Below are 17,885 nucleotides of genomic sequence, written 5' to 3' on the forward strand. Positions count from 1 at the left end.
TTTCCTTCTGAGAAATTATAGGAATCAGGCTAACCCAGCTGATGGCTTTAAACTCCTTTAGTGTCATCTTTTTGATGGCCTGTCAGTTTGCTTGGAGCCTTTGAAGGGTTGTCATGTGGAAGAGACATTGGACTGTGAGACAGAAAGACCTGCATTTGGACTAATAAGTTGCTTCAAGACCACATTTTCATTTAGAAATTACTCTGTGCCTACGACAGGATTGGTCATGAGTGGCCTGTTGTAAAGCTCAGTCAGATAAAGCCTGGAAGACTATTCGGTGCTTATAATCCTGTCAGTGTATGAGTGATGACTGTGTAGAAAAGCCTGCAAGGCCCCACTCCAACTTTGAAATTGTAATGGCTTCTCTGGTTAAAATTTGGTTTCTAAGTTGAGGTTTGAGCCACACTTTAATTTATTGTGAGTCTCTAGAGGCATCCTGGATGATTTTATGAAAATAGAATTCTTGTCTGGCTAAAGAAGTTGAGGTGGGGAGGGAGGGGTGAGATTGAATAGGTTTCACTAGGTGCTGGTCCCCTTTGGAAGTTCCATGAAGACTGGCAAGGTAAAGACACTGTTTCTCAGAAGACTTAACATTGGCACTGACACTGTCGTCAGTTTCTGCCAGCATCCCTACTTAATGCTTTGGGGCTGGGAAGGAGGAGGGACCTAAAGGAAGGTATATCACAGACAGAGAAGTCAAAATGGGGTGATAATCTTCTACAGCATAGATCGAGGTGGAACTGTGAAGAGCAGATGTGCAGGCCTCATGTTGTCTCAGAATAGTTGTGCTGTGTTATCAAAAGCAGCCACAGATAACAGCTGTGGCTGTGTTCCAATAAAACTTTATTGACAGAAACCAGGCGGTGGGTCGGCCAGGTTTGGCCTGTGGGCTAGAGTTGGCTGGTCCCACATGGAGACTTTGAAAGTTATGACTGGCTAGAAAATATCAGTTCCAGTTCTTTCATGTTTTAGAGCCATGTTGAAACTGAATGTAAAAAGTCCCATGAGAACTGAGCCAGGATTCAAAGCCACCGTGTATTTTTGGCTCAGCGCCCAGTTGTATGATACAGTGCTACCTCAGCTGGCCTGTCTGATTATAACACTGGGCTTTTAAGAAAGTAACTTGTGAACGACAGAAGTCTCTTCAGGTGGTCCGTGCGCAGGGTGGTGAGAGCTCAGGCTGATGTAACAGAGGTGAACTGCTATCCTCACGACTGGTCCTAACTTTCTCTTTGATAAGCCCCGTTCAGAGGAAAACAGAATATGGTTTTAGGAATTCGCATGCACCAATGATGCCCCTGACGTGTGAGAAAGAAATGGGCTCCTGCAGCTGCGTCATACATAGGATGTGACCACTTCATCGGGAGTGCCAGGAGATTTGAGACAGATGTTTTCAGACATGCCGCATGCCTGAAACATTTCCAGGGGTCGGGCTGCAAATAGTGACTTAATAAGTGGAGGAACAGGGAAGTATGCGTGTTGAGGACACAGGAGCTCATTCACCACTAGGTGCGGGGGGCCAACCCCCTTTGCATTACATCTGCCTGTCGGGGTTGGCTCTTTAATCTGTCTTGCCCTGGATGTTGCTCTTTGTCTCCCCGTGAATAAAGTGCAGCATTGTGGTTAGTAATCCCACTCCAGTGACTCGACTTCAAATGTGGTTTTGGAGTGCATCCCGGAGTTCTGTTTGTTAAGCTTCCTACTCCTGTTTCAGAGACACCACTGGATAGAGAGAGAGCAGCGAGCAGAGCAGGCTTCCCTCTGCCTGAAACCTGTCCGGCTGTGGGCTCTCCTTCCCTCTCTTTTCCTTTTCTTTTCTTTTTCCTTTTTTTTTTTTTTTGGTTGAAAATTTTTCCAAGGCAAGTTCATGGATACTAAGCTGATATGTTTGTTGTTCTTTTTCTGTCTGCCTCTGCTCCTAGTGAGTAACCACACTGGTCGCATCAAGGTGGTCTTTACTCCGAGCATCTGTAAAGTGACCTGCACCAAGGGCAACTGTCAGAACAGCTGCCAGAAGGGGAACACCACCACTCTCATTAGTGAGAACGGCCATGCAGCCGACACCCTGACAGCCACGAACTTCCGAGTGGGTGAGTTCCTCCGTGGTCCCTAACTGTCCCTACCTCCACTAGTTTTATGAGACTAGAACACTCAGTTTCCCTTCCATTCACATGTCTCTCTGTTTGAACAACTTTCTATCTCTGAAGGGGAACGTGCTCTTTTTACTAGATCTTTTAAGTTGCTTTTTTGAAATATTTTTTCAGCCTGACTTTTGGCTTCTTGGGGAAATGGCAACTAGAATATTCTCCCTTCTGACTTAGCATCTCCCCGGCTGTGTTGTGATGGGAGGGTACAGAACAGATCGGAAGAGAGTGAGTGTCTAGGTAAGACACGGATGGCTATCTTGCACTGTTTGGTTTCAGATTTTTATCACCTTATCAATAAATTGGCTTGGCTTTAGATTTGACCATTTCTCTAACCTGGAAAGCTGTAATGAAATTCAAAAGTTTTCCTTCATAAATAATGAAGCTCCTAATTTTTTTTTCTCTAAAAACCGTCAAAATCTGGACTTTGGTTTAGGAAGGACGCGGACTTGTTTCTTCTGCCACGGGTCTGCTCTGTATCATGAGGCAGAGTTGTAGATTGGTGTATGAGATGAATGTACAGGGGAGAGACTAGCGGATTGCCGTCAGCCCACAAAAACTTTAAATGTAAACTAGTAGTTACTGACTGCATAAATGGGATTTTTCCTCTTTTAAAATTCTGTTTCTTTTCTGCATTTTTGTAAGTGGAGAAAGCATTGCGGTCTACTGAAAGCTGTCATGCTGCCATGCCATCATGCAATACAGTATTTTTGTCACTCAGAAAAAGGCCTTTTATTATTTTTTGACCAATTATGGCTTGCCATGTGTACTCAAATAATCCAGACACCCGTGTTACTTTCTGAGTTACTCACAAGAATAACCGAAATGTCAGACAGATAATAACACTGGCTAGATCTGGTCTTTTTATGGAATATTGCTGTTTAGTCTTGGGACTGTGTGTCTGAGGGGTTCAGGAAAGGGATGCTATTTCAAACTGATTTTTGTCAAGACAGAATACGAAGGGCAGCCTGAAGGCCCTTTCTGGTGCTTTGGTTAGTCTGCTACAGTGTGGGAACTCTAAATGAGGCTGAAGCAGTGTTATTGATCATTTGTACTTGAGGAAAAAAAGTATGTGCCCACGGGTATGATTGAACCAGGTATTGTCATTTTCCTGGCTGAGACTGGTGTACTTGGGAACGTTTTAAGGAGGATTGAGCTATGAGATGCCAAGTGGCACAGAGTGCTTAGCAGGCCAGGGAAGTGTGCTGAAGTGAGGAGCAGATAACTGGACTGGAGGCTTCATTCTGTTGCGGTCCAGGGAGTCCATAGGACATGCCATTTAGGATTCTGGGGACTCAGTTTTTCTCATCCCTAAAGTAAATAGAATTATATGTAGTGACTCCTAAAAGTTACCTTTAAAATATTCCATTGTGAGATGATTTATTTATTTATTTATTTATTTATTTATCAGTCATAGTGGGGATTCAACGTGGAGTCTTGTGTATGCTAGGCAAATGCTCGAATACTGACTTAAATTCTCTGTCATCTTTTAAAATCAGCAGTAAATAGTATTATTTTCTAGTCTTGCTTTTCTTTTCTTTTCCTTTCTTTTAACAAGGAGAGGAAGGGAGAGGATAATTCCTGACAGGAGATACTGGACTTTGGTAACCTTTTCTCATTTCACTTTTTTTGCGGCTTGATTCCTTCCTCCCTGCTCCCCCTCCATGGTCATTAGCGTTGTCCGAGCCCCCTGGCTTTTAGGGTGAATGTTTACAGTAGCAGGGACGAGGTAATTGAATGGGTAGTTATTTTTCTGGCTTGCACTATATTCATTTTGAAACTAAATATTTGAAGGCATTGAGAAACAGAGGAAGTCTGCTTGTTAACGCACGCTGCACACTCTCCTTGGCAGCTGCCCAGTTGTTTAGGGGCAGATCACACACAGCCCATTGAGAATGTAGTGTACTGCACTCACACAGTAACTTGCAAAAGCAGTTCAGAATCAGATCTCAGCCCTCCACAAAAAGGATTGACGTTGGCATTTAACTTTTCAAAAGTTTAAGCACAATTTAAAAATTTAAAATCTCTATTTACAATGAGTACTTTCTCAATGGAAACTATGAGAAATCTTTCATTTCCCTAATTAAAAAAAAAGTGTTATTTGATTGTTCTATTTCAGCTCAAATATTAGACAAGTCAAAGAACATGTTTTGCAATTTATCTTTATTGAAAAGAGATGACTCAGCAAACTTATAAAGCGTGATCCTTCAATATCACAAACAACCTGAAAAATATTATTTACATGTTTTGGTCTCTTATGGACTTTGCTGGTGTAATATAATTTTATTATTTGTAAAGAGTAGTTTTCTAATTCATTTTCTCTCACTGTGTACTTTTTGTATAAGGTCATACATCTTTTGACAAATAAGATATATGTATGGAAAAATAGTATAATTTGAGGAAAATTCAAATGCTCATAGATTGCTAACTGACTTTGGCTTGCTATATTTGAAAGTACTAAAGGGGTTAGCCCAGCGTGCTTTTCTGAGGAATTTCAGTTTTCATGGGCCCTGTGGCCTGTGTCATAGGGCTTCCGTCTGCTGCTGTGTAGGGATGTAGGAGAGCAGATGCTGTGCCCCAGTGGCAGTTGGTATGCAGAGTTTATCCTAAGTTCAAGTTTGTGGGTCTGTGCCCCAAGGAGCCAAAACAATTCAAAGAAAATCACATGAAGTTCACAGGATGCATTTCATGAAACGAGTCACAGTAGACAAAATTTGTAACATTTTCTTGGTGATTTACATTTCTCTGAATGGAGTGGAACAAATCTTACCGCCACCCAACTTTTGCAAGAAGGAAACAGGCACAGACAGTTAAGTGAGCTGGGCTTAGACACACAAGCCAGCTGCTTAGCTAAAAGTGGAAGTATTGTTTTTTTTATGTCATCTGCATACTTGCTTCCCAGGGGTCTGACTTCAGGGACCAGAGGGTTAGGGAGAGGGGTGGGAGATCAGAGAGGGAGGGAGAGTGAGAGTGTATGAATCAAGGAGGGAGAGGGAGAATATTGAATTAACTGAGCCTAGTACTTAAAGGCCAGAATCTTGACTTCAGTATAGCCATACTCTGGTCCTAGATGCTCTCTGGTCCCAAGCTACCCCATCCACTCCAGGCAGTCACCAATGGACATTGCAGAGGATTGCTCTGGAGCAGGCCCTGCCTTTCCAGGCTGGCCTTCTGTGCTGTATACACTATGTGTTGAGCTGGCAGATGTGAGAGCCAGCAGGTACTTCTAATCTTTGCCCATGAGTATGCAATAGGAGAATCAGGAAGTAGAATTTCTACTTAATGAGACTAAAAGTGAGGCCTCTGGGCTGGGGCTATAGTTTAGTGGCAGAATGCTTGCTTAGAAGGCCCCAGCAACACTAAATAAATAAATAAATACATAAACAAATGTTAAGGAACAGACCTCTGTGGAGATGACTATCAGAAGCTGGGGTAGTTCTCTAGCACAAACTCATGGTGGACATTGTACCAAGTGGATGGAGAACAGAAGATTTACTCTGAGTACATTGTTTGTAAGGCACATTTCTAATTATACCGATTTGTTTCCAGTGACTGCAATTTAATCTCCGTTTCCCTCTTTCCTCCATTTTGTTTTTTTTTAAATGAAAACTTATCTAATGTTGGGTGGGCTGGCCTTTTCCATCCTGTGTTGCTGTGTCAATGTCTTCTTAACCGTGTGTGTGTGTGTGTGTGTGTGTGTGTGTGTGTGATGAAAATCAGGTATTTGTGAGTCTGACAAAAGAGCAGCTGAAGACTTACTGGTGTCTCAGGCAGAATATCACAATGACTGCCGAACTGCCATTTGACTTATGACGAGATAGAAAATCAGCAGGAACCATTCTGTCACCCGTTTATGCTGTGCTGTTCCTCTAAGAACCCTTGTCCCGTGAACATCCATTAAGTAACTACAGAAACATAGCTGATCATTTAGAAAGCGTGTTCCTGTCTGTTACTTCACTTAAGAGAACTCAGTGGTAGCAGCTGTAATCTCTTCAGATGTAAGAACTAGGGGCATTTTTAGCTTGATTGAAGGTGACTTTAAGTAGCTTTGCATGAGTACCGCCAGCTATCTCATGTTGCTTCCTCTGACCATGTATTAAATACTTATGCATAAAGCAGGGGACTAGGTTTTACACAATGAGCTATCTTGAGTTGCTTCCTCTGACCATGTAATTATGCATATAGTGGGGTATTAGATTTTACATGATGAAGAAACCATAAAGCTACTGCTCTAGAGAGGAGATGAAGAAGATGCTTAAAGAACCCCAGACCAAGGTAGATCATCTGAGCAGGAGTCTGGACAAGAGATGAAGGATCGTTTCCAGCTGGCAGAGGATGTTTGGAGAGAGGAGGCGTGTCCCTCTATGCATCTCCATATAGCCCACTGTGCTGTCTCCCCTTCTCAGTGTATTGTCACAGGGAGTCAGTGAGCATTGCGTGATTGTTGACTGAGGGGGGCAATGAAGCTCTAAACACTGTAAAGTCTTCTTATATAAACGAATGAGGGGAAAGGGGTGTTGGTGTGGGGAGGAAGAAGTTTAGATTTGATATGAAGACAGAAGCGCAGGTGGTTTTGTGGAACTGGAACTAGTTTGACTTAATAATAAATGATGAGTCTGAGTGGGAGATTGATTGGCTTGAGGCTGTGGAGTGCCTTCAACTTTAGGCTTGGACGTTTGGACTTTACTTTTACTACACACTAATGAAGCTTTTCAGAAAGGTGATGCTGATACCTAGTAATCATTTGGAAGAAGAAAAAGAGACATGCTCACTGTTTCCAGGTGGGAAGCCAGTGTTTTTGGAGGGCCACTTTTTAAGTGAATGGCCTCCTTATGGTTCTTCTATTCACCTCATGCTCTGTGTTGGAAACCTCCCCACCTCTCTTAGAACTCAGCTTCCTGTGGAAGAAGATGCCTCTCAGTGAAGTGTTAAGTAAATGGACATAACAGATCAGGGTGGAGAAACATATTATTTAAAAACTTTGTTCAAATACAGAGCCATTCATTCTCTGCCAGCTGAATTGTGTTGGCCTCCTAAGGCTCATCCAGGAAAATGCCTCGGGGGTCCTTTTGATTAACCGGACACTGTATTTTATTCCCAATAAATTTTATGGAGGATACCTTCTGGGTTTTAGAGGCAATTCATTACAACAGTAAAAGAAAGTGATTGTCTGTCATCTGGACAATGTAGAATGCCTAGAAACTCATCAAAGAAACAACTCCAAAATATATTTATTATTGGCAGAGCATGGTGACATTAAACCTTTAATTCTAGCTCTTCAGTGGCAGAGTCAGAGTCAGGCGGAGCTCTGTGAGTTCAAGGCCAGCCTAATAATCTACATTGAGAATTCTAGGCCAGTGAGGGCTACACAGTGAGACTCTGGCTCAAAAATCATCTATCTATCTATCTATCTATCTATCTATCTATCTATCTATCTATCTATCTATATCTTATTTTCTAATTATAAACACCATAATGAAGGATATTTCCTTCTTTATTTTAAATTATAGAGTACCTTTAAAGGGCTGATATTCAAAATCTTAATTCATTTGACATATGTGTTGAATATATATTAGATATCAGGGATGAGTTCAGGCATTAGAGATACAGCAATGAACAAAAGAGGGAAAGTCCTTCCTCCTCGCCCATACCATTAACATACATGTAATGTGACATAATGAGCCTGCTGCATGGATGCACCTTGAGGTCGTTGTGATAAGTGAAGTAAGCCGGTAACGAAAGGACATGTTGCTTGTGATTCAGTTTCTCTGAGGTACACAGAGTGGTCAGGTTCATGGATGCAGGAAGTAGACCAGTGATTATTGACAGGAGATGTAGAGAGGACAGAATGGAAAGCTACTTTTTAAAATGAGGGTTGAGTTCTAGTTTGGTAAGATAAGGGCATTCTAGAGAAAGGATGCACGGCAGTGTGAACATACTTAGATGTGTTGCTGTATGAATTTGAATGGTTAAGATCATTTCAGCTTATGCTACTTGTATTTTGCCATAAGAAATACTGTATGAGCACATGTGTGTGCATGTGTGTGTGTGTGTATTGTGTTAGTTAAATTTTTACTGCTGTGAAGAGATACTGTGACTAAGGCAGCCTATAGAAGAAAGAGTTTATTGAGCTTACAGTTTCAGGTGATGAGTCCATGACCATCATGTTGGGGAGGATAGCATGGCATCAGACAGACAGGCACTGTGTTAGAGCAGAATGCTAACACCAGGAGAGCTCACACCTTTACATTCAAGCATGGAGCAGAGTAAGCTAGCTGGGAATGGCATGGGTTTTTAAACCCTCAAAGCCCAACTCCAATGACACACTTCCTCCAACAAGGCCACGCCCCCCAATCCTGCCCAAACAGTTCTACTAACTTGGGACCAAGTGTTCAAATACTTGAGCCTATTGGGAAGTCGTTCTCATTCAAACCAGCATATAGACTTGTGCTCTTTTTTTTGTCTGTCCCTTTCTATATTTCTCCCACCATAATATATGTATGCAGTCACATAAAAATAATCTGCTATAAGAAACATATATAAAATACTAGGTAGTAGAGTAAAGGACAGAGAATGAGAAGGGCTGGGGGCATGGGTTACTAGTTCAGACAAGACTGGTATGGTAAGATGACATTTGAGCAGAGACCTCCACTGAGCTCTATGAGAAAACATCACAAATATATATTATCTTGATGAATGTGCTTAAATAAAAAAAATATTTAACATTTTCTTTCTTTTTTTTTTTTTGAACCTAAGGAAAAACTCTGCATTTGGGTCCTTTATTTCTTTTATACACTAGGCCATGAATTCGTATGGAATGGGCTCCAGCAGCTCGGGCTCTTTCCCATTAGTCCTCACAAAGTGTGCTTCTCTGGGTGGTGCAGGCTGGCGCTTCAGCTGAACCCAGGTGCCCTTCTCTTTGGCTTCCTTTTTCTTCTGATCGTTCTCCTTCACCCGCTTCAGGAAGCTGTCTCTGCTCTTCGAGTGTTTAATGTGCTCAACCCGCACATTGATCCTCTTGGTCAGAATCTTGCCCTTAACTTGCTTGTTTACAATGATGCCCACGGCATGCTGGGTGACACTGTAGACTCTTCCGGTTTTGCCGCGGTAACACTTATGGGGCATTCCTTTTTGAACAGTACCCATTCCCTTGATGTCTACAATATCACCCTTCTTATAGATTTGCATGTATGTGGCCAAAGGAACAACTCCATGTTTCCTAAAAGGCCTAGAGAACATAGACCGAGTGCCTCTCCTCTTTCCCTTTGTGTTCGTCATTTTGGAGAGTTAACTGGAAGATGGCTGCCTAGGCCGAAAGCTAACATTTTCTTTCATATAATATGTTTTGATTATATTCATTCCCTCAACTCCTCCTAAATTCCTTCAGTCTTCCTATCCATCCAACTCTGTGTTCTTTATCGCTCTCAAGCAAAACAAAACAAAACAAAACAAAACAAAACAAACAAAACAAAACAAAAAAGCAAAACAAAATAGGAAAAGCAGCAGCAACAACAAAAAACCAGAAACGAAAAGAAAAACAAAAAGATTAAAAAAACCCAAAAACTAAAGAAAGCACGCACACACACACACACACACACGCATGCACACACACACACACACACCACACACAAAATGACATTAATTTGGGTTGGCCAGCTACTTCTGGGCCGTAAGTCCTCCCTGGAGCATGGTTGACAGACCAGTGACATTCTATTGGAAAAAACTGATTTTTCATTTCCCAGGAGGTATAAATTGCAAATAGCTCCTTGATTAGCAGTGGGCCTGTGTGTCAACTTCCCCTTTCAGTGCTGAGGTTTTATCTGTTTGAATCTGTGCAGGTCTTATGTGTGCTGTCACAGTCTCTGAGTTCTAATGTGCATCTATCTTGTGACTGAATGTGTCCTTGGGTTATCCACCATCTCTGGCACTTACAGTCTTCCACAAAGACTCCAAGTCTTGAGGGAGGGAGTTTGATAAAGACATCCCAATTAGGGCTGAGTGTGGGCCTGCTTTTGATTTCTCTCAGCTATAGAGAATGTCTGGAAGGGCTCCATTAGTCGCCTTCATTCAAACTTTGTCTATCAACTAGGGTTCAGTTTTATACACCTGTGTTAGGAATCAGAGTAGTGTCTGAAGAGCAGCCTTCTATCCAGAGAAGAGGAGCAAGCAAGTTTTGTCCTCTTATGGAAAAAGAAGGTAAAGAAATGGCCCTGCAATTATGACAGAAGGAAACTTGGTGATTTGTACCAAAAGCAAAGGGGATTCCTATACAAAGAGCTTTGCAGAACTGTGTCATCTTTGCTCCAACTCTCCTCTATATAGGATAGGTCACTTGTCATTTTGAGGTAAGCTGGCTTTTAATATGGGTGTATGTGATTCCTTTGTGAATCTGTGTGTGTGTGTGCGTGTGTGGGGGCGTGTATGTGTGTAGAAGGTCAAAGGTAAGTCCTGGTTGAACAAGGAATTCATGGAAGGATGTGTTAGTTAAAATACATAGAAGCAGCAAGTTAACTTTAAGAGGTAACATCCAGAGAGGACAAGGTCATCTTTAGTTGGAGAGGAAGATGTTCAGGGCTGGGAAGGTGACGGGTGTTCCTATAGTATCACAAGGTGCATTTGTAGCCAGGACAGGTTTTAAAAGCAACCTTTAGAAGTAGGAGGAGGTCTCAACTGTTGACTCGTATCTGCAAGAAAAGCTCTTGTGATTCCTGGGTCCTTCTTAAGCCATACCTGGCCTGCCAGAGAGTGGAGTGGGGTCTTTGAGGCATTGTGTTAGGGAAGCCTAGAATAAATAAACATGGTGTTACAATGTGTGTCCTTTCTCACTTGGTCAGTTTGGCCAGGTGGTGTGGTCTGTGCAATCATGTTACTTTGCAGAGCTTTTGGGGCCTCCAGGATCTTCTGCGGTCTGGCTCCTTCACTGTTATTTTGACTGTGTCCCTTCATCCATGCTTGGTGCTCTACTTCTGCCAAACTGAGCCGTTGGGATGCCAAATGTCCTCATTCTCAGGTCCTCTGTGCCTTTCCTCCCACTTCTCCCTCTCCTCAGGCATGTCTTCCTCTTCATCCATTCTGTCTAGCCTGTCACCTGTTTCTGTTCAGACACGGGTTGAGACAGTTTCAGTGTCACATGGTTCCCCTCTTTGTTGGCATGCATGTTTATTCAATGTACTTGAAGACACTTGGAAGCAAAGTGGCTGTGTGTTTCACCTCATTATCCCTGGAGCTAGCACAGCACCTCATTCTGGTGATGCTCACTGGGGTTCATACGGCAGGGCCTGTGCCATGGGAACATGTAGAGAACCTAAACTAGTTCATTATTCTAAGGCAGGGAACAACACAGAAGGAAAATGACCAGTTGAATAGTCTCTCTATAGCTAGAGAGCTGAGAAAAAGCTTCGTCTGGCCTGGAAGGTTACCTCAGTGGGACAGAACTTGCCTGTAGTACATGAGGTCCATAGGTTCAATCCTATGAACTGGAGGAAAAAAAGGGTATACTCCCCATAACACTTTACATGGGACACATTTTTAAAGCCAAGAGTATACTACTCACCAGTCTGGGTAAAACTACAGCTCGACTTCTATACCCTTAGTACAGCTGCCCTTTTATATGGAATTCCTGCCCATTTCTCCTGTGGAAATACTGAGTCTTTTTAGGCAGACCTTTAAGTTCAGTTTTAAACAGTGTTATGATGTTATTTTTTTTTCCTGATACACTTCTTGCCATTCATTTAACATGTAGGGTTTAGTTCAGGTGACCTATGAACTGGCCTGAGGACCCTGGTATTTTTCTCTCTCTGACTTTCAAGTTCCAGGCTTTTAAAGTGGTAGTATACATGTTGAAATTTGGGGAGATCCTCAGGATCAAGGAAGGAAGCAGACCGGAGGCAGATGTGGCTTCTTAGATTGATGAAAAGAACTATACGCTTTTCTGAAGAAGTTCCTCCTTCTCTTTCTCTTCTTCCTCCTCCTTTTCCTACTCCTTTTCTTCCTCCTCCTTATCTTCTTCCTTCTCTGCCTCCTCCTCCTCTTCTTCCTCCTCTTCCTCCTCTCCTTCCTCCTTGTCCTTTTCCTCCTCTGCCTCCTCCTCCTCTGCTTCCTCCTCCTCCTCCTCCTCCTCCTTCTCCTCTTCCTCCTCCTCTTCCTCCTCCTCTCCAGTGCTGTAGAGTAGAGGCTGGGTGAGGTAGTAAATGTATTGTGTGCTCATGGCTCCTGAGGCCTGGATCATGCTTCATGGGGCCTGCATGCTTCTTGTGGTAGTGGTCCCTTCACATATTGACCCTAACAACACAACAGGATCAAAGGAGAGTGAAGGATAGACGTTTTTGATCTTTTTTGCTGCTTCTTCCATTCTGCCTCCTGGGTGTATCCATCCTTGCTTACATTTAGTCTTGTTGGGGCAGGTCTGGGTTTGCACAGAGCGCTGTCCTGTATCGTTATCCTGTGGTCTCCATGACATGCCTCTCTGCTTGGTCCATGTGTATCTTTGTGGGTTTCACTTGCTTATACAGGAAGTTCTTGGGCATTGCCAAGCCTGTTGGCAAAGGTGGATGAAGTCAAACAGTATAATATGTTCTGGAAGCCAGAACTGTGGTCAGGAGGAAAAGTCATCAACCTGAAGAGATGGGAGCATCTCCAACAAGGACGGATTATTATGCTTGCTCCTACTCTGCGCCCTTCACTCCACTGCTGGCTTATAACTTCTAGGCTTGGAGGCTACAGTAACTTTAAGGATGTTGAGCATAACATAGCTACCGTAATATTTATATGATGCATCATATACCTACAGCATATATGGGCATAGGAACTGGCCTAACTTTTGCATCTATTGGCTGTGTCAGTATTTGTACCAGTTTTTAACAATCAAGGTACATATATATTTCTTCCAAGAGGAGACTCAATTTGTGTATTATTGGAAAAACATTCTGGAACTAACACTGTACGTGATGTGAAAATGTTTTTGAGGGCAGCCATACAATAATCTTCATGCTAAGCAGTCCAGGGAAATAAAACAACCACCAGATGAAGAAGAATAGTTAGAAAGTTTGAGATTTAGTTCCTCAAGGTTGTCTCACAAATTAAGAAAATGGAAGTGCCAGTTGCCCTCCATTGCCAATTTAGTGTGACATTGCATTGGTACACTTGTTAAAACTTGATTTTCTATTTAACTGAAGGAATAGATTAATTCTCAACTTCATTATCTTGAATTTAGTCTCAGGCAATGATTGCTGACAAACTGGCATGGTCACCTGTGCCTTCTCCTGAGAGCCGGTGGAGGGATGTAACAAAACCAGCTTATGAAGCCATGAAAGGTTTCTTCACACTGAAACCAAGCTAAGGATGCCAGTGAGATTCAAGAAGAATTGGTTTCACATTGTAGGGGCATTCTGTGATTTTCTGGTGCAAAAGCTTGGCTTAATTTTCATCAGGGTTTTTCTCTCTGAGAGGTGAGAGGGAAAAAGTGGGAAATCTCTTAGAGTGAGGAGGGTAGACCATTCTCCTTTCCCTAACAGATTAGGAAACACACTAGAATATTCACAACTAAAATCTTATTTAGCAAGATTAAAACTTGCACCCCACTTGCCACTGCATTAACTGTCCCTTTCTAAAGAAAGCATGATTTACAAGCCCTCTGAATCTTCTTGTGGCATTAATAACATCTTGAGCCAGCTGTTTTATTGGGTGTATACAGAGGGTAATTAGAAACATCTGAAAATCCCATAGTCTACCCACAGCACCATGACACTGAGCTAAAAAGAAAAAAAAAACACTCCAAAGTTGTGTACTTGGTAAATACATGGATTTCTCATTAAACAATTGGACTTTGTATGATATACCATTTTTCAAAGATAAGCCAAACTCTCTAGGCTGAAAATATCCCTTCATTGCAATATTCTCATGGCAGAAATCATGGCCTTATTTGGTAAAAGACCCATGACTCCGCCGCCCATACGGTAATTATTATTTCCCTACTGTCAAACTCTATCATATTATAGGCCATTTTCTGCCAGAAGTATTTCTTCTTCTAACCTGGCAGTGGCTTAAGTTTTAGAATTCCAATGGAACTCATTTAGGAAATTAACTCTTAAAAGCATCCTGCACTAGGGACCAACAGTGTCCAATTTTTCCCAGCAGTTGATTCTTGAAATCAACTGGGATACAGGACCTTGGGCTTCGGTCCAGCTAGTGTTTGGAATCTGATCTGCTGTACTGGTGGTTGAGTTGGAAGCATTTGGGTAATACAGCAACAATGGCAGGGCCTTTCATCCCCAGCTTTCCTTCCTTTGAGACAAAATGATCTGGTGGTAGCTGATGAATGGCTCTTTTCCTCTTCACTCACAAATAGCAAGACCCTAAAAGAAGTCAAGGTTGAGTCAAACTGAGATACTTTGGGCAAGTGAGCCTGGGTCTAAGTCAGAGGTACCCAGAGCCTCTACAGCTGATCTTCGTGCATCTTCGTTGGGTGTGCTGTTTGTCCTTTCTGATCTGTGTGAATGGAGATGCTTACTGATCACTGATGGAATGTATACTTATGAAGCTATTGGAAGGAGAAGAGGATTGACCTGTGTGGGAGCATGTACAGACTTTCCTTCCAATTCCTGCCTTCTTTATATCCGAATCATAGTTTCCAGTCTGGTTAGACTGTAAAATATTAGGGCGGTGTCAAGATAGAGACACTTAGCTTGCACTCCATGTACCGTGCATTAGGGTGTCTGGGCTTCTTTTGAGAATATGTATTTTTGTTAACAAGGCTTTGCAATGGTCATTCCTTGAGTACTGTCTACCTTTTTTTTTTTTTGAGTCAGGGTCTCTTATTGGTCTGGAACTCTCCAACTAGGCTAGGCTGGCTGGCCAACCAGACCCAGTGATCTGTCCATTTCTGTCCCCCTGATACTTGTGTACAAAGCACACAGCAAAACTGCATTCAACTTCTATCTTACATGGGTCCTAGGGATCTGTTCTGGTCCTGTACTTCAAGGGAAGCCCTTTGCTGATTGAGCTCCCATCCCAGCCCCCACGACACTCAGTTATTGAGTTCCTCAATGCCTTATCTAGAAGTGCCAGATGACCCTGACTTAGACAGTAAGATGATCTTGCCCTTTACAAACCTCCTGCCTCAGTCGTTGTCTCCCATAAGTCTGAGATTTCATTACCTTGCCTGATGGCCTTTGGGAACAGTCCTACCAGAATAGTTCAGACTGTGGAGGTCTTGCACATCCTTGCCACAGAAGATGCTGAGTGGCACGTCCTCTCTTCTCACTTTACTGTTTCAGCATGGTTTGCTATGCTCGTATGTCCAGAATTTCACAGGAGATTTGAAAGTCCAACAACACCCATTAAATGTCATGGGTCATGTGTCAAATGTCTTATGTGTTTTGATTTTCTGGGTTTCAGCGGAACCAGCTAGTTTCTGCCGTCCAACCAACACCCCCTAGCTTCAGAATGGCCTCTTGTCCTCAGCTTAGGAATATAGTCCAACCCCCCAAATGAAATGTATAATGTTCAGCAAAGGGTCATTGCCCTTAGTGAGGTATTCTTACTTGAAAGATCCTCTTGGTTTATTAGTTATGAGTCAGGTAATTGAGTTTTTCTGTAAGAAGCAGAAAGGGAGATATTTTACAGTGCCATCGTTATGTATTATGTCCCTCCCCATCCCCTGGGGTTACTTCTACGCACCCCAACAGTATACAGAGATGCACTTTGGAGATAAGACAACAAGCACTTGGAGAAACCCAGCTGACCCAACCTGTCACTCAGCAGTTGTATTTTGAATTAACACAAGAATCCCTGTGTTGAACCTGCAGACTCAAAGTGCTGGGATTTCTGTTTGGGAACATGGAACTTTTATGTTAAGTATTGTGTGTGGAACAGTTGAATTAGCAGAGAATATAAGAATATATTCTGTATATAAGAATATAGGAGTATATTATATAATTATATAAGAATATAAGAGTACATCATATAATTGTGTGAAAATATAAGACTATATTAAGTATTGAGCATGGAGTAGTTGAATTAGCAGAAAATAGGGGGAAAATCTGTGATTCTTTCATGTTCATTTGTCCTTTTCTTCTTTCCCTATAGTCTTTATTCACCAATCTCCAATGGTTATGGCCAAGTTATTTGGCCTCAGATACGTGTCTAGGTGAAAGTTCCAAGATTTACATCATAAATGCATGACTGTAGGAGCAGTGGTGGGCTCACAGGTTCAGCCGTCCTTGGATATGTGTAATCCAATCAACCACAACTAGCTCATGGAAGTCTTTGCTCACCTTATCCCCATACTATGTAGGAAGAGGAGAAACTGTTTGTACATAACAGCAGTTCTCGTGTTGAGAAGTTTGGACTCCCTTTCCTCATGCTCTCAGGCTAACTCTGGCTTAGGGTTCCAGAGAATTGAAGTCCACAATTTTGGAGCACATGTAGTGTAGCAGGGACAACTGAGAATTCCATCTTAAACTGCAAGCAGGAGGTAGAGAGAGCCAGGAGATGACATGATGGGAGACTTTTGAAGTCTTGAATCCCATTTCCCTCAAATCTCACACTTTCTTTAACAATGTCACAAATCCTAATCTTTCTCACCCAATTTTATTAACTCATGACTGTTTATTCAAACACATGAGACTATAAGGGCTATTCTTGATCAAACCACCACAGGCCCCAAATTTCAAGAGGACCATAGTTGGGGAGCCCTGCTCTAGATAGCTAAAGATGGTTTATTTTTTCTTTCCAGACACCTAGGACCCTTCATGACACTGTGTTCATGTCAGTGGAAAACCTCCCTCTTAGCCTCAGATAATTGTCTAAGTGAAAGTTCCAAGATTTACATCATAGGTTCATGATTATAGGAGCAGTGGTGGGGCTTACAGATTCAGCCGTTCTTGGATATGTGTATTCCATTCAACCCCAACTAGACTCCTGGAGGCTTGATTCATGCTCAAAAACTTATGTGAGATGATGGTACCAAGGTCAAGATGGGTTGCCCGAGGTCAAGATGGATTGTCCAATATCAAGATGGGTTATAATGTCTCATAGGACATCCCCACTCAGCTTTTTATCATGGGACATCTTTGGGAACTTCAAGAAGGAATAGTGAGAGGAACATTGTGCAGAAGATATAATTTTTACATCTCAGAAGTGAATGTATGAGAGAAAGCCTTCTCAGCACTCACTGTTGCTACTGTAGGCACTTAGGCACAGAATGTCTGCATAGTGACAAGCAGAAGAAGAGAATGTGAAGTGTATTTACTTGAAAGATAGCATCGTTGCATGCTCAAATAAACCTAGCACCTTGGGGAGCCATACATTTGTTATTTTTAAATCAACTCTCTTTATATATTTTGCCAAGCTTGAAGGAAAAGAAAAGAGATTTTTTTTTAAAGGTTCAACACTGAAAATTTAACCCGAAACTTGTTGAAAATGAAAAGCCATTCTGTGGTCCAAATACTGGTAGTCTAGCTGGACAATGATACAGCTCGTGTTCTGTGGGCTCACTTTTGAGCTGACACAGCTCTGGAGAGCAAGGATAAGAACTTGCTCTCACCTGCTCATAAGTCACAGAGCTGTTCGCTTAGGTTTTGGTCATCTTGCCAAGGGCTTTGGGATTTGCACAATTGCGTCTTTTGTGCTTTTTCACTTTAGTGGAGAACTGACTTGTAATTCCACCAACTGAAAGCCACTGTTAGTTGTTGTGTATCTTCATAAGAACCCAAACTCATAAATCATATTGCTTGCTCTCTC

General features: G+C 42.2%; 1 protein-coding gene across 3 annotated transcripts in view; it reads left to right on the forward strand.

Moving 5' to 3' along the window:
* Positions 1-17,885, forward strand: part of Ltbp1 (latent transforming growth factor beta binding protein 1) — a 379,032-nt gene that overhangs the window by 168,313 nt on the left and 192,834 nt on the right. For 2 of the 3 annotated variants that reach the window (XM_028773421.1, XM_028773422.1), the window contains exon 5: positions 1,923-2,090. In XM_028773421.1, the coding sequence (XP_028629254.1) occupies positions 1,923-2,090 (168 nt within the window). Of the gene's footprint in view, positions 1-1,867; positions 2,091-17,885 lie in introns of those variants that run through there. The other variant, XM_028773423.1, reaches the window with a different exon arrangement.

This window comes from Grammomys surdaster, unplaced genomic scaffold (assembly GCF_004785775.1).
Source record: "Grammomys surdaster isolate TR1022 unplaced genomic scaffold, NIH_TR_1.0 227, whole genome shotgun sequence".
NCBI lineage: Eukaryota > Metazoa > Chordata > Mammalia > Rodentia > Muridae > Grammomys > Grammomys surdaster.